This window comes from Vicugna pacos, chromosome 13 (assembly GCF_048564905.1).
Source record: "Vicugna pacos chromosome 13, VicPac4, whole genome shotgun sequence".
NCBI lineage: Eukaryota > Metazoa > Chordata > Mammalia > Artiodactyla > Camelidae > Vicugna > Vicugna pacos.
Genome location: NC_132999.1, coordinates 54,075,940 through 54,098,722, shown reverse-complemented (window position 1 = coordinate 54,098,722; position 22,783 = coordinate 54,075,940). Strand labels below are relative to the sequence as shown.

General features: G+C 49.9%; 1 protein-coding gene across 5 annotated transcripts in view; it reads right to left on the bottom strand.

The window, feature by feature from the left end:
- Positions 1-22,290, bottom strand: part of TMCO4 (transmembrane and coiled-coil domains 4) — a 78,368-nt gene extending 56,078 nt beyond the window's left edge. Inside the window, exons 1-6 of one of the 5 annotated variants that reach the window (XM_072975241.1) lie at positions 21,701-22,286; positions 15,928-16,035; positions 9,010-9,187; positions 2,923-3,097; positions 2,186-2,213; positions 1,787-1,895 (exon numbers count right to left, since the gene is read on the bottom strand). In XM_072975241.1, the coding sequence (XP_072831342.1) occupies positions 1,787-1,895; positions 2,186-2,213; positions 2,923-3,097; positions 9,010-9,179 (482 nt within the window). In that variant the 5' untranslated portion in view covers positions 9,180-9,187; positions 15,928-16,035; positions 21,701-22,286. Of the gene's footprint in view, positions 1-1,786; positions 1,896-2,185; positions 2,214-2,922; positions 3,098-4,603; positions 4,801-9,009; positions 9,188-12,580; positions 12,739-15,927; positions 16,036-21,700 lie in introns of those variants that run through there. The other 4 variants (XM_072975240.1, XM_072975244.1, XM_072975239.1 and 1 more) reach the window with 4 other exon arrangements.
- Between the last annotated feature and the right edge of the window lie 493 nt (positions 22,291-22,783).

The window sequence follows — 22,783 nt, the reverse complement described above, 5'->3', positions numbered from 1 at the left end:
TCTTAAACACAGTGTTATTGTACACTTTAATAGACTACAGTATAGTGTAAATATACCTTTTACAGGCACTGGGAAACCAAAAAATTCATGTGACTCGATTTATTGGATTTATTGCAATATTCGCTTTACTGCGGGGGTCCGGGACTGAACCTGCAATATCTCCAAGGGTCACCTGTGCGTGATGAGAGGGTGGGCTAGGTGGCTTGAGGGTCGAGCTACCTCTGACCTCTGGGGAACTTCTCAGTCCTAGCACCTGCTCCCAAGGGGGTCCCAGCGTGTCACTGAAGCCACTCCTGTTTGTAGATGCTGGTGTCTGGTGGGGCTTTCAGATAAAACAAAGGCACCTCTCAGATGCTATCAGAGACTGGTGTTCTTTAGAAACGAGGTGTTATTATATTCCTGTGGGGATACCTCTGTGTTCCCCAACCCTCGTGAGTAACATCCGCTAAGGTTTTCGTTGACAGAAATGTTTCAGAATGTCCGGCTCTGCCACGTACCAGCTTAGGCCAGCACTTCACCTCTCTGAGCCTCAGTCTACTCACCTGTAAAGTGTGAGTGCCTACGCGAAAGGATGGCTGTGAGGATGGACTGCAGCAATGTTTGACAAGGGCCAGGTCCAGTAACCAGCATTAACAGGTGCTTAGTGAGTGGTGGTTGTTCTCAAGAAAAATTTAAAAGGCAATATTGGTTTAGAGGCTGCCTATGAGAATGTCCCAGGGAGAGCATGAAGTACCAGGCGATATTAGACAGGTCAGTGCAGTTATTCTTTGAGAGCCAGGCCAAGGTCACCCACAGCAAAGAGGGGTAAGTGAAGGTGTCCTGGGGGCTCGGGAGGGCTTGTGATTGGCAGGTGGGGGCAGGAAGCGGGCTAGGATGAACACGACTCTCTGGGTGAGGAAAGTCAGGGAGACACAGGAGCGCTGGGGTGGCTTCTCCTCCCCAGAGGTAAGGCAGTGGGACAGAGAGCTGGCCCAGGAGGCTGGAGACCTGGTTCTGACTCGTGGGCTGTTTCTGCCACTGTGTGCCTCTGGGAAAGCCCCCTCAGCTCTCTGGACCTCAATCTCTCCACCTGGAAATATGAGAGGCTCATCCAAGATGACCTTGGGCAGGTGAGTCTCAGGTCTGCAAAATGGGAACGACGGCCTTCAGCATCCCTCAGGGGGCCGAGAGGGCTCCAGGCCAGGCCAGCCCGTAGCACCAGGCTGGGCACACAGCAAGCGCTTGAGACCTGGAGCTTTGTGGTTACATGATTACAATATACGGGTATCTTGTGCTGATGGGCTGCCCTGGCTCCGGCACTCTGGGTCTCGGACCCCCATGCAAACTCCACCCCTCACTCCAAGAGTGTCCAGGAGGACCGGACATTGTTATTCTTCCCTTACTTCTGCTTGAAAAACAAAGCGATACAAATGAGCATTCTCAGACCAGCTCCACCACATCCTCAGACGGAACTCAGCCCCCTGGCCACATCAGCTAAACAGAAGTATTATTTAAGGCTGTGCCTGCCTGAAAGCAGGGCTGGGCCAGATCACCCTCGGGCTCCCACTCAGCTCTGAGATCAGGACTTAAAATATTTTGTTTGGAGAGAGTAGGGCCAACAATGTACATTGGGGTTTGAGCCCTGAAGCTGCAATTCTCAGACTATAAATACATGGGAACCGCCTGGGTTCTTGCAGAACCTGCTGGGCTCCTGCCCCAGGGACCTCCCCCTGAACGCTCTTTCCCAGCGATGCTCCCGCACATGCTGATCCTGCTCTTGAAATTCTGCTCCTCCTCCTCTTCCTACCTTCCATTCGCCCGCAAGCCAGGGTCCCGGTGGGGAGTTGGTGACACGTCCCTTACTATACGGTGCAGAGGGTGCTGGGATTTCATTTTCAGTTCCGTGCTCCTTCTCCCTGCGGGCCACCCAAATAAACATCAGAGGGGATGAGCCAGGTTCAAGAGCCACTTAGAAGGTGAGACAACAGAGCCTTGTGAGGAATCAGTGAAAACCACGAAGAGGCAGCCCATGGCGCCTGGTGTGAACGGAGTGCTCCCAGCTCCCCGCCTAAACTGGGTTCCCTTTTCTCTCTTGCATCAAAAATGCCATGGGGGACAGGGCCGCAGGAGCAACACTGACCACTGGCTTCACCGGCTGACATGCAGATCCGTGCCCACAATTGATAGAACGTAGAAATCAACTCACCATCCTTGAGTGAGAAGCTCAGAAGGTCCTGAGGGAAAAGAGACAGGAATTAGCATACGCTGAATATGTAACCAGCCTGCTCATTTGACAAATATTTAGTGACTCTTACTAAGCGGGAGAACAGGGCAGACAAAACACCCCTGCCCTGCATTCTAGCAGCGCGCCAGAGGAACAAGCAAGCAAATTCCCGAGTTAGTGTGTGAGAATTTCAGGGAGTCAGATGAAGGAGGGGAAGGACTGTTTCAAAATCTGTTCCCTTGACCCACCAACTGCTGTGTCACGAGCTGCCTGCTTCAAGTGCACACAGAGCAGGTGTGCACTTCCAAGAGGAGGCACCACAGCTGGGCAGTCAGGAGCGTGGGCGCTGGAGTCAGACGGCCAAGGCTCAGACCAGCTGTGTGACCTTGAACAAGTCACTGAACAGCTCTGTGCCTGTTTTCCTATCTGTAAAATGGGGGTGATCATCCTACCCACCTAATAAAGTTGCTCTGAGAATTAAATGAGTTCATATCTGTAAAGGTGTCAGCGTATCATAGGTGCCGTTTAAGTAATAAATCAATGGTAAGTATTCAATAATGAGAATTCAGCATTAGCTAAGATCATCATCACCATACGATATTATGATGAAATATTTACTTTTTCACCTCCCCTACCCCACTGGAAGCGGTTTTCAGACTGACTTTGAAAGGAATTCGTTCTACTTCCCCCGGCAGCCGCCACCTGGGTGGTGGGTGTACCTGAGTGATCACCAGGGGGTCGTCCTTCAAGATGGGGTCCTTCGATAAAATCTGAGCAAACATGTCTGCTCCTTCGCCTCCCAGGCCACTGGCAAAAGCAGTCATGGTTGGCAAGACGGCTTCGGACAAATCCAGCCACTTCACCAAGCCAGCCACGAACTCCATGCAGAAGGGTCTGAAAGACAGACACAGCTGAGACCCCGAGGCTTCCTGGACCGCGCGTCTCACGAGGCCGCTGGGAAGTTGAGATGAGATGAGTTCAGGGATGTGAAGGGCTGGCCTATACAAAAACCATGGTGACTTTGGCCCGTGGAATACAGAGAGAGCCAAACCCTGATTTCAGGTGTGTGGATTTTAGCTTTTTCCTCCATCAAAACTTTGACCACAGGTGCTGATAAACCACAGGAACGAGGTCAATGACCAGCTACTGACCACATGCCCTGGGCCCGGCCTGAGCCGGGGGTTGCGCTGGGGGCTGCGGAACCACAGACAAGCAGGTGGCCTCAGATGAGAAGCTCACAGAAGGGCAGAGACTCGGATGGGACTGACTGATCCCAGCGTCGCGTGGTATGGGGCAAGAATCAAGCCCTGACGAGTCCAGAGAGGGAGCCCCCAAATCTGCCTGTAGGGAGGGGCAGCGAACAGAAAAGTCTTCCCTCAGGTGGAGATTTGCTACTGCTGGAAATGGCCAAGGACATGCCTTCTGGAAACAATAAAATGCAGAGGAAGTCCGTCCTCCCATTGTGCTTGCAGACATCGTGGGGTCTCTGTCCACAGCAGGCATTTGAGTTGAGTCCCACGGGAGTGCCTGGGCGCGGGATGGATGGGATGCTCCAGGGGAGAAGGGATCCCAGGAGCTGCAGGGAGCACATGGCATCTTGGGGACTCCAGCTCTGATTCAAAGCCACCACTGGCGGCAGTGAGGGGTGAGGTGGGGGGGGTTGGGTGGGCTGGGGATACAGAGCAGGGGAGTCAGAGGGGAGGTATTAGACCAGTGCAGAGAAAGGGCTTCCCAGAAGCCAGCAGAACTCCCTGGTGGCAGAAGCGACCTCAGGAGGCTCCCCACTTGCATCAGTCCCCATGGATCCCAGGCAGCCCACTCGTCATTCCTTAAAGTTGCGGCTGCCAAAGCCCCAGGGGAGAGATCGCTGCAGCCCAGCCACTGACAGGAGTGGTGAAGGACTCAGGCTCAGATCTTGGCCTCACCACTGTTTTGGTCCAGGGCCCCAGGAAGCAGCTCTGAAATGATTACTGGGGATTCCTTTGGGGTCAAGGCCTGTGAAAGGACAGGGAGGATGCCAGACTGGGCGGGGACGGGGGACAGTCGAGCTTTGACGCAGCCTCTGTGCATCCTCTGAAGAAGGAGTGACCCTTGAGAGCTGCCCCCAGCGGGGCGAGAGGGCTGAGACTTTATGCCTCCACAGAAGACAGTCATCGGACAAAGGCTGTCCTAGGAAGGGGGCAGAACCTTGCGTGACCTGGCTTTCTTCAGGCTGTGATGGCCTGGGCGGTGCTGGCAGCCCTCCCAGCTGCTGGGGGAGAGTCCTTCATTCCCAAAGGACACTGAAGTGAGGCGGTGAAAGGACTCTGATCTCTCTGTGCCTCCATTTCCTTATCTGCCAATGTATCTACGAGACCAACTTCAGAAAACAGTTTGAGGATTAAATGAGATGATACCCACCCTGAGCAGGGCTTGACATGGAGAAGATACTCAACGAATGTGAGCGGGCATCACTACTTTATTTATAAGGCGACCAATGGAGCGGCGGAGAAGAGGATTCATTGTCGGGCTCTGAGGTCTGACCCCCTGGAGGAGTCCCGGCTCCTTGGGTGACTGGCTTTGTGTCCTTATTCCACCCTCCTTAGCTTCGTTTTCCCCTGTTGTAAAATGAGGATGGTAATAGGGCCTGCTTTGCAGATTGGCTGGAAAGATTAAATGACATGGTAATAGTGCCTGGCGCACTATCCTCCATAAATGTTAGCTACGGCTGCTACAATTATAATTTGCCCCGCTGCAATTACTGGGATTAGGCAGGGATGACTCAGTGAATTGAGCACCACTTAGGGGTAAACATCTGCGCAGAAGGGGCTCAGGGCGGAGGGCAGCAGCATGGCCTGGCCCTGTGAACAGGAAGAAAGCCTCGGGTGTAGAGAAGCATCTCATAGGAGTGCAGGGGTAAAGGACGTGAACTCTGGTTCAGATCCCAGCTCTGCTACCAGCTGTGTGATCTCGGACAAGTTACTTAGCCTCCCTAGGCCTCAGTTTCTTTATTTGTAAAACAGTGGTGATCATGATGAAACCTACTTCAGAGGGTTGCTGAAAGGATTAACTGAGTTAACATTTGCCACGTGCTTAGAACAAAACCTGGCACATATAAAAGCCCTATGCAGGTGTTCATTTAAATGAACAAATGAATTGATAAATACGTATGTGAAGTGCCAGTATAGCCATCTATCAAAGAAGGAATCACATTTTAGACTGGCAGGGCCTTGGGAATTGCTTCTAATGTGATTAGTGATCTGGTTGAAATATACAAAAATCAGTAGCAATAGTGACAGTAAATGGTGAACACAGTGCAACAACCTGTCGGCCCCTGTGCTTACTGCTTCACACACACAGACTCGCTTACTCCCCGCCAGGGCCCGACAAGGGAAGGGAGGTCCTATTTTTACCACCATTCTAGAGATAAGGACACTTAGACCCAGAGAGGTTAAGTGACAGCTCCAGGTTCACGGCCACATCTCTCTTGACTCAGGAGGCAGTGCTTAACCACTGCAGAGACTGCCCCTCTCCGGCGAAGGCATTCCTGGGCACCCGCCAAGTGCTGGACACCAGCTAAGCAGATGCATAACAGGGGTGTCACCCCCACCCTGCCTTGAGATGGAGCCCCTTGGCTGTGGTGGTTAAATACCTTATCAAGGGTCTCCTCGGTGGGAAGGGGCAAAGCCTCACCTGGAATCCAGAGGTTCTAACTTCTAGTCCAAAGCTCCTCCAACTCACACGGGCCAGCAAACTACACCAGGGGGTGCAGTCTTTTTCTTTTTCTTTTCTTTCTTTCTTTCTTTTTTGAAATTCCGTTTCATTGGAACGCAGCACACCCATTCCTTTACATACTGTCTTCTGGCTGCTTTTCGGCAATAATAGCAAAGTTTGGTGACCACGACAGAGACCACAGGGTCCACAAGCCTAAAACGTCTGGGTCTTTGCAGAAAAAGTCTGCAGACCCCTGCTCTACACCATTAATATCTTCATGTTTAATAAATAGGGTTAATTATAAGTGATAGCATCTGTGGTGTTTACAGCATGGATAAGAAATAACTATTTTAAAGGCTTGCTTTTATGCCCCATGTGGACACAAACTGCCACAGAGTGTTTCTAAAGATTGCCGAAACCAGCGGCACATCTGGGATGTAAAAAGATTGAGGTTAGTTTTAAAAAGTGTTTTGGGCCCAAGAGGTCTGAGATTAACCACGTGGAAAGAGGTGGCATACTGATTGCAACTTTTAGGAAGAAAGTGCCCAGCTAAGTAACAGCCATGTGTGCTTAAGACAATACTTGGGTTTTGGAGGGACACAAGACAATAATATTTCTATGTGTCCTCTTGGTGGTGCCCAGTACAGGCCTGGCACACGGTCCAGGTTCATACATATTTGTTTATGTGAACAAAGTACACAAAGCTCTTCCCTCCCTATTTACTGGCTTATTAGGTAGGGATTTATCGGATCTGGGAAGCTTCTGGAAAGACAGAGGTCTCCCAGGTATGGGCATGGGGCAGAGCAGGGAGAGACTTGGACCCTTGCAGAAGATGGGGTTCTGCCTTGCTTGGGAGCAAAATAGCCAACGAGATATATTCTAAGCTCCAGATAGAGTATGTGGTTTCATTACCAATAATGTGAACAGCCAAAGTCCGTTTGGCAGTAGTTTTGTGCCAGGCTCTGCAGGAGCCATCAACACATTCCTTCCTCAGGACCACCCTCCTGATGGATGGCCGTTTCTCCACAGCAGTGATTCCTCAGCTCCTCTTTCCTGCCCAGCAGAAGCCCCCTCCCATGATGAAGACAGAAAAAGGCAAGTGCTTTTATTTTTTCCCCTTCCTCCCTTGCAGATGACATAAAAGGGAAAGCCTTCTCGAGGTATCCTGGGAAAGAGTTCCTCCCCAATGAGAGACTTAATGAGAATCCCTGTTCTTCTCTTTCCTGCCTTGAGCCTTGTTCTGTGAAGGTGTGATGTAAGGAGCTGCAGCAGCCATTGTGTGATCAGGAGGGGAAGGCCAAGAGAACTGCAGAAAAGCCAGCCCAAAGGCTTTCTGAGGCACTGTATCAATCCTGGAACTCTTTCCTTTCAATTTCTTATTAAGTGAGAAAAACAAATCTCTTCTTGTTTAAATCTCTTTTAGTACAGTGTCCTGTTACTTGAAGCCCAAAGTGCCCTGAGGGTAAGTTCCAGGATTGTCTCCATTTTATAGATGAAGAAACTGAGACAAATAAAATGAGTCACAGAGTTAGCAAGCAACCATCACTGTTTACTGAGCCTACTATGTGCCAAACACTATGCTATGAGGTTTACCTACATTATCTCACTTAATTCTTATAATCGCCCTGCAGGGTGGGTATTATTGGTCCCATTCTACAGATGATTAAGATGTTTGGGGAAGTTAAACAACCAGTCCACAGTCACATGTAACTGGAAAGTGGCAAAGGTAGGATTTGAATCCAGATCTAAGTCCATAGCCTGTGGAATGTCTCTTGTGCTAATAAAGCCGGCATTTATCCACCCCTTCTTTTCCAAAATTTTACTGAGTGTCTTTGCTACACCAAGCTGTGTGCAAGGCACTGGGAACTCAGAGATGAACAAGGCAGCTCCTGCCCTCCAGGAGCTCAGACTGGAGGGGTGGCAGGTGTGGGAAGAATTACAGGGCAGCATGGTGGTCACAGTGACAGGTCACAGAACAGACAGGTGGAGACGCCCCCTGCCTAGGAGGTGAGGAGGGTCTGGAAAAGCTTTCTGGAGGTGACCTCCAAGGAAATGAATACACTCAAATGTTCAGTCCAGTGGGACAGACAAAGATAAAAAACAAACAAAACAAACAAAATACAGCAAAGATCCACGGAAGTTTACTCACAGGGGACCATGGTGGGTGGAGGGGTTCTCGAAAATGGAGCACATGCAAAACCTTCTTGATGTCTCTGGCCCCCCAACCAGTTGCTCCTCATCTCAGTAGCAATATCTCCATCCTCTAAGGCCCCTCTCCCCACCTGGACCTTTGAGGCCAAAGTTAGCTCCTCCTTTTGCCCCGCCCACAGCACCCAACCTGTCCCATGTCAACTGCATTCTCCCTGAGAAAAGTCTGTCTCACCTGTGTCCCTCCAGCTCTCAGTCACTGTCCTGGTTTATCCAAACAACCCCACCAGCCTCCTAACTGGCCTCCTCTGGCCTCCAAATTCTCTCAAAGAACTCCTGAAGTCCTTGAAGGCCAAGCCCAAGCTCTTAGCAACTCTACAATCTGAATCCAAATACATGATTTAAACATAGAGCTGGGGCTTGGCAGTGGCAGGTGTTAATACTGTCATTGAACCTGACACCATCGTGACATTCAGTCTGCTGTTAAAATCAGTCATGTGGGTGGTCCCCCTAGACTGTAAGTACCAGGAGGATGGGAGCCAGGCCTTGCTTTTCTTTGTTTTCTCCACAGGGCCTTGCACTCCACTCAGCACATAGTAGGTGCTCACTGAATGCATGTTGCATGAATGCATAGACATCTTATCCCCCAATTAGGGTGTGTCCTACTTGAGAGCAGGGAGAGTGTCTGTCTTGCTTGTCTCACTCATGTATACTTTCCAGGAACTTTGAATGATGCCTCGTGAAACAAACAGTTGGTGCCCCTTAAATGCTTGGTGAAGGTATAAATGAGTGCATAGTGAATGAGGGCTGTCCTATCCCCCTACTGGGTTGCGAGCTCCTTAAAGGAAAGGACAATGACTTTCTCCTCTTTGTAGTGTCCAGTAATACCTGGCAGGCTGCTTGGTTGCCAATAATCGTCTCCCTGAAGAAGTATGGCCGTCCCTCTGTGGGATAAAAGCACTCACCTCTGCTCAGGTTCTGGGAACAGCTGGGCCAGGGAGACGCCACACAGGGCGGCGTAGGCGAAGCGGTGGGCCTCGGTCAGCTCCCGGCCCATGGGCAGGTGCGGCTCCCCCTCCGCAGCCGGCTTGGCTGCCTGAGGCAGCTTCTGGCTTGATCTGTCCTGTGTGGCCATTTCCAACTCTGTAGGGAAAAATCCCAGTGAAAAATGCTTCCAGCAGGCGGGCAAAGCTTACTTAGATGGGACACAGAAACTACCAGTCATGAAAGAAAAGCCGGATAAATGAGCCCTCTCTAACATTAAGAACTTCTATTCATCATCTTTAAGAGATCGGCAGGGTGGGGATGGGGGGAGATATCTGCAGTGTGTATATCAACAAAGGATTTGTATCCACAGTATAAAAACAACTCCTACAAGTCACTGAGAAAAAGAAACAAGGCACATTTAAAAATGGGCAAGAGACTTGAATAGGTACTTCACAAAAGATACTCAATGGCCAATAAGCACACGCAGAGGAGTTCAACAGCATTAGTCACCAGAGCAACAGAAATTAACATCCCAGTGAGACACGGCTACTCACCCAAGAGATTTCTAGCCTACTATCCGGACTCCACATTGATTTTGGTCCATAAATTCGTTCTCATCCAGCTAAGCAGTAAACATTTTTGTTCTCAAACTGTTATTTCTATGGAGGAGTAATTTAAAAGCTTGTCCATAACTAATATTGCATCAGCTTTAAAAAATAACCCTGGGGTAGTTAAGAAGCAACAAACCAACATCTGTACAGCACATAACAGTTTACAAAGCACTTTAAACCCATTTAATTCTTATAACTACCATGTAAGGTTAAGTAGGAGATGATTATGATTTGCTCTTATAGCTATAATCCTCAGAGAGACCAAGCCATTTTCTGAGAGTTACAAAGTATGTGGTTGAAAGTCAAACCAGACTTTGATTCCAAACCCCATGCTCCTTCCTCTACGCCAGCACAGGGATTCTCCTTCCTCTGTTTCAGATGGAGAAATTGAGGCCCAGAGAGGTTAAGACCTTGCCCAATGTCACCCAGCAAGACTGGCCTCTGATGGTTGCTCCAGGAATCCGAGTTTGAAATCTGTTTGCAGCAGATTTCCTGGCTTGAACAATCAGCCCAGACCATGGACAAAGGGGACAGAAAAAAGCCACAAGCTAAGGACATCACCGGGGGCAGCACCTGGCCTGGATGTCAGCAGGCTTAGCAATTACCACCACTTTCAATCAACTCCATGTGCCATTTGACGGCCACAGTAGTTGTACCTATTAGCCATAAGAGCCCAAGATGGTGTTTTATTCAGCTCGTATCTGGAGAGCCCCACGTGAGTTCTCGGTTCAAGAATAAACAGCCTTCTAATCAGAGAAGCATGAGCTGGCCTGCCTTTGACCGCAGGGGAGAGCGGGCTGGGCTGAGCACACTGAATGCCCAGCTCAGGCCAAATTCATTCATTCATTCAACAAAGTACACTTTTGCTGCCCTATAATCCATTCTCTACCCAGCAGCCCAAGTGGCCTTTTTGTCATATATACCAATCATGTCACTTGTCTGCTTAAAGGCCTCCCATCGCCCCAGGAGGAATGCCAGTCCTTTCCTAATAGCCTGGAGTCCTGCATGATCTGGCCCCTGCCTGCCTTCAATCACCTGACTTGTTCACTATGTAGCCACGCTGGTTGTCTTTCTGCTCTTCCAATACACACGCTGGTCCTCCCTCTGGGCCTTTGCACCTGCCATTCTCCCTGCTTGGGACACTTCCCTTGATTTTCACATTCAGTCTGAGTGTCACCTCCTCTGAGAGGCCTTCCTTGATCCCCTAGGCCACGCTACTTCCGCCTCTCTGTCCCAGCACCTTGTTCTGTTTCTACAATACTTACTCCTGCCTGAAATAATATGCTTTTTTGTTTTTGTTTTTTTTGCAGGGTGGCAGGTAACTAGGCTTATTTATTTTTAGAGGAGGTACAGAGGATTGAACCCCAGACCTCATGCATGCTAAGCATGTGCTCTTCCACTGAGCTACACCCTCTCCCCCTGAAATAATATGTTTTTAAATTACTTGTTTACTCAGGTGAACAAAGAGAATGTCAACTTGTCAAGGCAGGCCCCTGGTTTTTATTCTCACTGCTGTATCCCTAGCTTTCTGAACAGGCCCTGGAGTATTGCAGGCTTTCAATAACTACTCACTGGGTGAATGAAGAGGGGGTACATGACATATGGTGCCTTGTTCTGGGCCTTGGGGAAGATCAGGGGACAAGACTGACAAATCCCCTGCTCTCTAGGGCCTAACATTCTGGTTGGAGAGCAGGCAATATTATTCCAATGTATAATGATGTCAATGATTTAAGTAACTTGCCCAAGATCATATAGCTATTAAGTGGAACAGAGATTCTCACTCAGATGAGCTGGAGATAGGATCCAAGCCCTTAACAGGCCACTAAATAAATAAGTGAACATTGGGTTGGGAAGTGATCCTTGGGAAAGAACAATCAGGATGAAGGGGCTATGGAGTGGTCAGGTCGGAGGGGAGTGACAACAGTATGCAGATGAAAGGTGCCGTTCCAGCAGAGGCTGACAGGAAGTAAGAAGGACAGCCTGGTGGATGGATGGATGGGAGAGGGTTTTCCAGTAGAAGAAACAGGACAGTGGTAGAGATAGAGAAGTAAACAGACGACGACAAACTAGCAGGATAAATGCTGTGACAAGGGATACACAGAGGGGACCCTTTCTTCTGTAGAGCACAGGGAGCTATATTCAATATCTTGCAATAACCTTTAATGAAAAAGAATATGAAAATGAATACATGTATGTATATGCATGACTGGGACACTGTGCTGTACACCAGAAATTGACACATTGTAACTGACTGTACTTCAATTAAAGAAAAAAAAAAAAAGACGGGAACTGGAACCCAGAATTGGCTTCTGGGAGGAGGTAGCGTCAGACAGGGGTAGGGTGAGTAGGAAGAGAATATTCTCGGCAGAGGGGACAGTATGTGTCTAGTCCTAGGGGGAGAAGAGAGACGATGCTTTTGAAGAACCAAAAAGATGCTCAGTGTAGCTGGGGACTGCACAGGGGTGGGAGGGAAGAAAGGAGTTTGGAAGGAAGCTGCCAGGGGCTACACCAAGTTCTTCCAGCTCCAGAGGTGGGGAGCTGAGTGAGGGTACACCAGACCCCTGGGTAGTGTTTCTGCAACTGCCAGTGAATCTCTAATTGTTTTCAATTAAAAAATTAAAAAGAAAAAAGCAGTAGGATGTCTCTATAGATTTTGAAAATCTTTTCCTAAGTTCTAAGTAAAATCAAAATAAATCTGCACCTCCACTCCAGACCAGTCAGTTTGTTAATTTAATAAACAGGCACTGGCACCCGTAGGTGCAACGTCCTACATGCTGGGGACAGAGTGGTGACTAAGACAGATAGACAAGGGCCTCCCACTGTGGAGATGTATTCCAGGGGGGCAGACGGACTATAAGTCAACTCACAACATTTAAATTAAGATCATTTTACATATGATGAGGGTTCTGAAGAGACAGAAACCTTACATCACGCTTACCCAGATTTCAGGAAACAACTGCAGGCCTCCCTACTACCTTCTGCAAACAGGCTCTACAGCTTCTGGAAGGTTCTTTGGAGAAATATGCACCTGGCCCTGGAGGAGCAAACCAGAAAAACCAGCCCGTGGACCCATAGGGTGTGGGATCCAGAGGCGGCCTGTGGGGGAGAGGGATGGGTTAGCCCAAGGCTAGGGCTGCCTTGCTCCAGCTTTCACTTGCTCCTGCTTCTCAGCCTTTGCCCCCACAGGTTCCCGGGCAGCCACCGTTCACTGAGAGCAGCCCTCGCGCTTTGCGTGCATTGTTCTAAGTCTTCGCACCCTGCGCTGTGGTTGCTGCACCAGCTCCTTGGCTGGCCTGGCAGGAGAGGGCGGGCACCGGATCTATATTCTGGGGTCCATCCCCTGACCTGCCGCAGCGTGAGTGCTCGGAGATGCCTGTGCCACGAACAAATGAATGAACTAGGTTTCAGGGTTACGCAAAAACTAGTTTTTCCTGGTTATTCTCTCTCGAAAAGCACTGCTATTCTTACACACTCATCGAGCATCAGATGAGGAAGGGAGCTGGGACAAGGGCCAGGTACCTGGAATTACCCAGGGAGGTCCCAGAGCCCCCGATCCAGGGACCACTCCCCACCCTACCACCACCAAACTTAAAATAATCTAAGCTTCATCCTAATGGCCATTTTCCATGTTCAAGGAACTAAAATATTTTCTGTTCTTCAAGCTCCGGTAGGGTTTTAAATAAATGATCAGTGGTAACACCGTTCTCCTGGATGTTACCTTTTTGTGAGGCACGAGACTGTACTAAGACTGCAAACTAGGAAATTCAAGCCACAAGTGCAACCTTGTTAAAAAGATACAGAGAAGGAATGTGGCTGGAAGAAGAGCCTCTACTGCGATCTCTGAAAGATGAGATGCCAGAGACTCTTCTGGAATTCCCAACATTCTGCCACCGATACGTATTTGCTTTCAAACTCTGAAGACGGTTATTTTGTTTATGTCTCTCTCCATACAAAGGGGACTTACATCAGGATGGTAACAGTGGCTGTCTCTAAGTGGGGGTGGGTTGAGCAAGTGGGGGTGGTTGTTGGAGTCTGGATGATTCTAATTTTTTCTTTGTATGTTTGTATTTTATGAACTTTCAATAACGACTACATATTGATGATAAGATCAGAAAAAAAGATAAGATTTGGAATCATAACATGGTGTGCTGCTGCTGGCTCATACTGGCATCTCTTCCCGGCTCTGTGTTCAGTGATGCTGGAAGCCTGAAACGGGCCACAGCTGGGGGTATGGACACCACAGCAATTGGCAAGTGCTACAAATGAAGGGGTTCTATTTTCCAGGGAGGTGGTTAACAGTGTACCACTGGATATACAATATGACTCTGTGGTTTTGGTTTTTTTGGGGGGGGTAATTAGGTTTATTTATTTATTTAATGGAGGTACTGGGGATTGAACCCAGGACCTCATGCATGCTAGGTACGCGCTCTACCACCGAGCTAAACCCTCCCCCAATTCCGGTTGTGTTTTTAAAAAATGTTTCACAGATCAAAAAGATCACAAGGGAATACAACAAAACATTAATGATCATTGTCTCTCAGTGGTAGGGCTGTGGGACTAGAAGTAATTGGTTTTTAGTCTTTCTATTTTTCTGAATTTTTACCATTTTCTGTCCTGAGCTTATGAGAGCTTTTATAGTAATTTTTAAAAAATTAAAAACAGTTCTGTTCTCGATCCCTAGAAGAGGAGCGCTTTATCTTAGAAAGCCCTGGCCCCACGTGGCCCAGCCAAGCCAGTGGGGCTGCGGTCACTGTTAAGTCCCATTCCTTAGACCAACAGGTCTTGAAATCATCCAGATGGACAAGGGGTAGCCCGACAGAAGGAGACTGTTCTCAGCTACCCACGATGGTGGGATGGAGGAGCCCATGGTTACAACACTATGGATGGTCCAGTTGGATGGGATGGGCCCCAAACTATTCCAGCTGAGGGAGTGTGGTGGGAGCTGTGGGGTGGGGGGATGTGTGGCCTGAACTGTGAATTCTGGTCCTTGGATCAGGATCCAGTCCGAAGCTGAACTGAGGTTCTCAAGTGACTCTGAGAGAGAGTGAGCTAGATTCCTGCAGAGAGAAAAAGACCCATATGGTCAGGGATGGTGGTACCTCTGCCCCTGGGACCACCTAATGTGCACAGGACCAATCCAGCAGTGCCCTGGACTCAGGAGGTTACTGATGGACGGAGTAGCTCCCAGCTCCCTGGGGTCTCCTGGTGCCAGGAAGACACTAAGGGACTCTGAGAAAGGTCCACACTTGACCCAGGAAAGCCCTGACTCTCAGGGGAGCATGTACATGGTGAGAACCCCAGGGAGAACACTGGTTCATGGCTGGGCTGCAAGGCCCGGATGTGGGATGACGGGGTTGTTCTGGACGGGGACCTCGTCCTGATGCACTACAATGATGATTTCTGTCTCATCAGTCACTTTATTCATCGCCAGTGAAAACACCAGCGGGGTTATTTCTGTCAGCAGTGGTGGGAGACGCTCATTCCCAAACATCTGTTCTGCAAGCACCCACAGCAGGTGCTCAGGCCACGTCTGCTGATTAATGCCCTAAATGACGCCATGGGGTTTCTTCTTGGGGAGATGAAAAATTCCAAAGTCAGCACCGAGCAGAAAATCAAATGCAGTCAATATCATCCTTGAAAATCCTTTAAATCATCCTTAAAACTCCATGACCACATGACCACCTGGGTCTTGTGAAGATCACATACAGGAATGAACTCCCTTTTGTTTTTCTTACATGCCAGCCAGCTGTGGCCTTTTTTTTTTTTTTTAAACTTGGAGCAGTCAGTGAAGGTCAAGGTCAAATTTGATGTGTGTGTGTGTGTGTGTGTGTGTGTGCTGGCAGGGGGGTAGCGGGGGAGTGGGGCGGGGGAAGTGATGTTCTTTTTCTCTCTCTTCCTCTTTTTCTGAGTTTCCTAGCCGTAGGTGCATTTTTAAATGAGTCTGCAGTACAGAAAAATAAGCATTACTAGAGAGAGAGCTACAGTGTCAAAGGAAGGCTGAGGACTAATTATCCTAGAACCAAGAACAAGGAAAAACTTCTGGCTGAAGACCTCCTTTGCAACAAATAGAGCCGACGGTACTGTTCTTAGAGCCAGAAACTCTGAAGACTAGTCTAAAGTTAAACACACACATAGACACACAGACACACACAGACACACAGACACACAAACACACACACAAGACAATCTTAATACGGTCCTAGATGGGGAGATTCTAGGCAGGCCCGGTTTACTCCCCTCTCCCCATTCTCAGCATTTTAGGAGACAAATCCATTCATTCCATACCTCTATCCTGAAGTTAAATTGGAGGCCGGCGGTAAATGCAGCATCTCAGGAGGTCTCCATGGCAACAGTTCCAACACAGAAGAACCCACAGGGTTTGGACATCCCAGTCTAGACCAGAAGGAAAAAAGGGATGTTGGCATGGAGGGCAAGTACTCATCTGGACTTCCCAGCTTGGTCCAGAGCACACATCACTGTCTGACATACTGTGTCCTTTACCTGTTTAAGTTTATTGCTTACTGGCTCTCTTTCTCTGCCCACAAGTGAGCACAGTAGGCACTTAGAAACATTTGCTGAATGGCTGGTGGTTTCCACTAGGGATAACTAAAAAATAATTCAAGAGGCAAATCTGCCTGGGAAGGAAAGGGGAGAAATGGCAAAGTCTGTAATGGTTCATTTAATCCACTGGTTTTCAAACTGCTCTCTGGGGCCCCAGGGACTTCTCTTACTCTGGCGGGCAAGAGAAGACACACTGGGGAGCCACCAATGGCCCACCTCCAAATTTTAACAGTAAATGAGCCAGCAATGGCAATTCTGGCTACATACTCCAAGGAATTGAAAGCAGGGCCTCCAAAAGATATTTGTACACTCATGTTCATAGCAGCAGTATTCACCATAGTTAAAAGGTGGAGGCAACCCAACTGTCTACTGATGGATGAATGGATAAACAAAATGTGTTATATACACACAATGGAATATTAGTCACTCTCAAAAAGGAAGGCAATTCTGACACATTACAAGATGAATGAACCTTGAGAACACACTCTAAATGAAATCAACCAGTCACAGAAAGACAAACTCTGTATGATTCCACTTATATGAGACACTTAGAGCAATCAACATCATAGAGGCAGAAAGTAGAATGGCGGTTGTCAGAGGCTGGGGGTTGGGGGAATGGGGAGTTGTTGTTTAGTGGGTACAGAATTTCAAATTCGCAAGTTGAAATGCTCTGGAGGTTGCACAACGGCGATTACACCTAAAGCTACTGAACTGTACACTTAAAAATGGTTAAGATGGTAAATTTTACGTTATGTGTATTTTATCACAATTTAAAAATTTTTAATTAAGAAAATCAGAACGGTAAATGCTTGGTAAATGTTAGCCATGTGCCACTCCTTTTCCACGCACCGTCTCATTTTCTCCCAATAATCCTATAAGGTAGGTGTTATTATCTCTGTTTTACAGATACAGACAGAGTAGTCCTGAGAAATGGAGGTTAGGGTCACTGGATAAGTGATGTGGGATTTAAACTTGCACCTGGGTCTGAGCCCAGAGGCAGCCATCTTAACTATGATGCCCCACTGCTCCTCTTTGGTCTAGTTCATATACACTGAGGTAGCCCAGAAGATTTCAAACCACCAAATTAGAATCTCACTAGCTCCATCCGTCCCAGGCTAACACCCTGTAACTGAGCAGGACCCTATGGGGCCTTCCTGCGACAGACCCTCCGCCTATGTCCTCTGCCTGCCTCTTGTTCATAGAAAAACTCTAGTCTCCCAGGCCTCCCCTGAGCCACAAAAGCCTGGCTCAAGAATTAATGACTGAAAGGATGTGAACATGTAGTGACAAAAGAAGCAGTCAGCCCAGGAGTTGGTAACAATTTAAGGAGTATATCGGAACAAAGCACAGAATCTTTAGTTCCTTTCTGAAGTACTTAGATAACAGTATCTGATGTGCATTTCTTAGTTGTTTTACAGATGCTAAAACCCCCACCAAATGGAAGATGTTAACTACTTGACCATGAGCATGTAGTCCCCAGACCGACTGGAGCCTGAGGATTGATAATGTTGACCCCTGTGACACCACCCTGTTACCTCACTGTCAACCAGTCAGAGAACTGTGCACATGCTGATCACACACTCTGTGACTTCCCTCTCTCACCTGGCCTTAAAAAATGCTTCCCTGAAACTTCTCAGGGAGTTTGCGTTTTTTTTTGAGCATTGGCTGCCCTGGACTCCTTGTCTGATGCCTTACAATAAACGCTGCACTTTCCTTCACCACAACCCGGTGTCAGTAGGTTGGCTTCACTGCGCATGGGTGAATGGACCCAAGTTTGCTTCAGTAACAATCCCACTTTTCAGCCAGCCCCAGGCACCTGTGGGATGGGCCTAATCTCCTCTAGCTTTATTTTCCTCCACTCCCCTTCTCCCAGCCAGTCTTCACCCAAGCTGAACTGTCCGCTGCTTCCAGCCCACGTTGGGTTTCCCACCTCAGGTCTGCACTCATGTGAGTTTTCTCTCCATGCGGGTCCCCATGTCCAAATGGGGCCCTTCTTCAAACGTACAGTTTAAACATAAAATCATTTCCTGTGGGCTTACTTTCTTGGTCCCATTCCAGCCTCACAACAACTTCACGAGGAAGAGACTAACACTGTCCCCATCTTACAGATGAGAAAATTGAGGCCCACCGAGGTGAGAGCCACACAGCTGGCAAATGGCAGGACCAGGACATCCCCCATCGCCCCGGTCCAGGCGTGTGTGACTTTAAACCCAAGTTCTTCTCCACTTTACTAAAGGATCTCAGGGGCTGCCATGAGGCTTCTGGGAATTGTCCAGCCCCCCAGGCTTTGGGCTGCCTCACCTCCTCTCAGGTATAAGGGCGGTGCCTCTCTCCGACAAGGAGGGTCAGGGTGGGAGTGGATGATGCTCAGGACATCGGGGCTTCCCCTGCCTCCCCAGCAGAGTCCTTTCCTTATTCATTCAGGTCTATGACAGCACGTGCCAGAACGCCCCGCTCCCACCAGACCCTGTGTGACTTTTATCGAATTTGCTACCACTTGGCAATGAATTACAGGTTTGCTTGTTTGTGGTCTGTCTTTGTCACTAGAGAAAGCTCCTTGATGGCAGTGGCTTTTGTGTCACTTTCCCTGATGTCTCCTAGAACAGCGTTCTTCTAAAAGAACAGGTGAAAGAATGAATGAATAGCTACCCCCACAACTAAGCAATGATGTCAGCGTTATTTTTTTTGGATGACGGACAATCCAGTTTCATATAAAGCAAGGTCCTCATATTTGCTCAACAACTACTTCTAAAGGCAGATTTCATTTCTGAGCAAATTCAGACCAGCCCTGGAAGTCATGGTAGGGTGGTGACAGGGTACAGGTAGAAATTAATCCTAGTGATATCTTAAGTGTATAATTTTCCATCTGGAGCTAAACCTCCCATGTACCCGGGGGTGTCTTATGGCCTGGGGAACTTGGAATGCAAGTCCAGGTTGGGCTCAGAGCTGAAGGTAGAGGAGGTGTTAACCTGGGAATAGCGAGATAAGGGGGGTAGGTCTAGAAGAGCCATGCAAAGGCCCTGAGGAGGGAGGGAGAAGCGTGCCTGAGCACAGAGGGCTACAGACAAAGTGGTCTGAGATGCAGCCGGAGGAGTAGGCCAGGTGTTGTTGGGACCCAGGCCGCAGGGCCTTATGGTCCATGTTAAGGTTTCTGTTCTTTAAGAAAGTGGGATGCCACAGCAGGCTTTTAAGCAGAGGGTGTTAACAATCAGATCGGTCTGGCTGCCGAGAGGAGGGTGGCTAAAGTGGCAAGTGGATTGGATCCTCTCTCCAGCCCTGTTCTGCCCGCTGTAAAATCTTCAAGGCAGTGAGGCCCCCATCTTATCTGTAGCCCCAGTTGAAAACATACGGCAGTGTTCACAAAACATTCAGGCCATAGAGGACACAATGATAAAGCTCCTAATGACATTTTTCATGTCCCACATGTGTGGGCCCTGGAGGCTGATCCAGCCCCTGTAGCCTGGCGGTACCAGTTCAGGGAGAGAAATTCTCTAGGCTCTGACCTTGATGTACCTCCCCCAACCTCAACCAGGATAGCACTTGTCTCATTAACTGCTGCCCCTCAGTGCCTAAACAGTGCACACGCTGCTATGTGCTCACCCACTCAGTCAACTGTGCCTGTCCAACCGCTCCTGGGCCTTGGACTTAAAAAGCCAAAAGCCTCCCAGCCTGGCAGCTCTGCACAGGGCCCTCCTTGGAGACAGGTGTTTTACTGATGAGGAAACTGAAGCAAAGACCGGTCATGTAGTTCATCCAAGGTGACTCAGTTAGGAAACTGCAAAGCTAGGACCTGAGCCACATCTGTCTGATGCAGTACATGTGGCCACAAGGGTTATAAAAGCTCAAATGCTGCCAGTGACACCAGCATTTCATTTCCCGAGAGCTGGAGCCGGGCAGGGAGCGTTGGGCTTCTCGTCTTGAACTCAGCCACTCTCCTGCCTCTTACATGTCTTGATCGAGAGCAGTCACAGGTCATCAACAGGGTCACTGGAGCCTCTAAATCAAGATGCTCTAAATAAATACTCTACCCTTGCTTATGCCTGCTTTGGCAAGGCCTCAGATATGGGCCACACTCTGGATCCTGCTTTACCGCTTACGAAGCATTTCGGCATGGTATTATGACCCCCCTTTATATGATAAGAAAACAGAGGCCCAGAGAGGTAGAATGACATACCCAAGGTCACACAGCTAGGTTTCCAGGCTCTGAGGTCACTTTAAGGCTTCCTTTGGCCCACTCTCAACCCACCTAGCCTCTTGCCCCCAAATCCCTGGGGAGTTGGGCTGGGGTGGGGGCTGCTGGAGCTCAGGCTGACAGAGCATCTCAAACAAGGCCAAAAAAGGGCTGAAGGCTCAGAGGATTTGAGGCTGCAAGGTTTAATCTCTCTCGGCCCTCTTTCCATACCTCAAAGTTGGGAAGGTTCCAATAGTCTCTCCTCTCTGCCCAGCTCTTCCCTGTACCCCGCCACCCCAGGCTGAAGGGCAGTGTTTTCTTCCACTCACTGGAATGTACCACCCCAATCCCCTCACCTCCTCCAGGGCAGCACCTATCTGGTTGACTGCTGTACCTTCAGTGCCTAAACAGTGCACAAGCTGGCACACGGTAGGTGTTCAATAAATATTTGTTGAACGAATGAATGGATGGATGTCCCCAAAGCTTAAATGGGTTTCATGTTTCTGCCATGCAATGAACATCGAGTTAGGGAAAAGAGAACTAACCGTGCAGACTCCTGCTCTGTGTTAGGCAGTCGTCTCTAGACCAAGGCCTGGGGTCTGGCCCAGCTGTGCTCCTGACGCCCTGTGCCACCCCATGGGGAGCAGAGAAGGGGACCCCGCAGGCTCTGGAGCCAGGTCCCCCACATTCTTATCCTGATCTTCCTAGCGGTGTGGTCGTGGGTAGACACTGTCACCTCTCCCAGCCTCTGCTCCAAAGTTAGGAGCAGTAATTCTTCCTCCTCTAACAACGGGGTTCAGGACAAGGGGACCTGGCCCCCTGTAAACCTGGGGCCTGGGCTTTTCTCCAGAGTTTATTCCCTCCGCCCTTGGAATTGTCAGTTTGAATGTCTGCAGTGAGCTCAGAGGGCTGTAGGGCCAAGGAGGGTGGGGGGTTGGTGAGGGGTGCTGGAGGGACCACGTGGGCCAAGGGGAAGTTCAGTGACCGCGTGTGACCTTGGGCTAGTCCCTTCCCCTCCCTGGCCCGGACCAGCCTCCTCACTTGTGCAGGGAGGCAGGAGGCGCAGGAGTGCAGGGCCCGGCCTCAGTTTCCCCAGGGCGTATGAGTAAGTTTTAAGGGCACTTCCGGCTCCGAAGGAAAACAAGCCACCACCGGGCGGCCTTGACCCCCGGGCGGTCTGCGCGCGGGGCGGCGGGGGGGGGGGTGGTGGCGCGGGGGGGGTGGTGGTGGCGGGGAGCGGGGCCCGCGCGCACGACGCGCGGAGGGCGGGGTGGGGGCAAAGGGCCCGCGGGCCGGGCGGGGGCTCCGGCCGAGGGGTCCCCTTACCTGGAGGTGGCAGTGGCTGAGGCGAAGGCGGAGGCGGCGCCGCGGCTCCCGCCGGCCCCGCCCCACTCCTGCTCCGTTCGGGTCCCGGCCGGTCCCTGCCGCCGCGCAGCCCGTCCCCTGGCGCGCCTGGGCCTTCCGGGCTCCGAGCTGCGTGTCCCAACCCGCTCGCTCTGCCGCCACCCCGCGACAGGGGTGCCGGCCTCAGGAAGTGACGGGCCAACCCGGCGCGAAACTCCGACTGTGGGTCTGTCCGCCCTCCGGGCGCCAGATGTCAGCGCCCTTCCAGGTCCGGCCCTGCGGCCGCTGCTCGCGAGGGGCTCGGGTCCCCCCCGGGGTGGAGGGCCGAACAGCCACCCGGGTGGAAGAAGTCGAAAGTAAACGACGTAAAAGCCAAGAACCAGCCACAGAAACCGCCTTCCCAGATGTGTACGCAGCACTTTGAAGTTTACAGGGGGTTGAGATGTCCGTGCTCTCCCTGAGTTTCCTTTCAGTTTTTTTTTAACGCGAAGTAGGGTCCGGTCTCACGGCCTTTGCGTTTGAGGTTCCCGCGCCTGGCTCTGTGCCCCCAGCTCTCCATTCCGGTGTCCTCCGGGTGGCATCTGCGAGTCTTCCCTGACTACCCAGCACATTCAATCATAGAGCAAATACTGAGCACCTACTATGTGCCAGGTACTGTTCCAAGGGCAGGAGCTTTCAGTCCTGTTCTATTTCAATTGCAGTACTTCTCACTCGGTGGAATTATTTTATCTTCCTGTTCTCAGTTTATTGCTTGCCATCCCCACTAGTATTTAAAAGCCTGGAGAGTCGTCTACTGTGTTCCTGGACTGTGGCTGGCACTTAGTAGGTGCTGAGACTCTCATAATGCATGCATGAATGGATCTCATTTCTTTAGCAATCCTGTGAATTCTCATCACACCCATTCTACAAGACAAGAAAATGAGGCTCAGGTCAAGGCTGTGCAGAAGCCACAGAGCTAACGAGTGCCAGAGCCAAAGCGTGAATCCTTGTGCTCTTTCTCCAGGTGAAGACAGCCCAGTACTGTGAACAGAAAAGGCAGTGAATAGGGTCAGAGACCAACTTCCA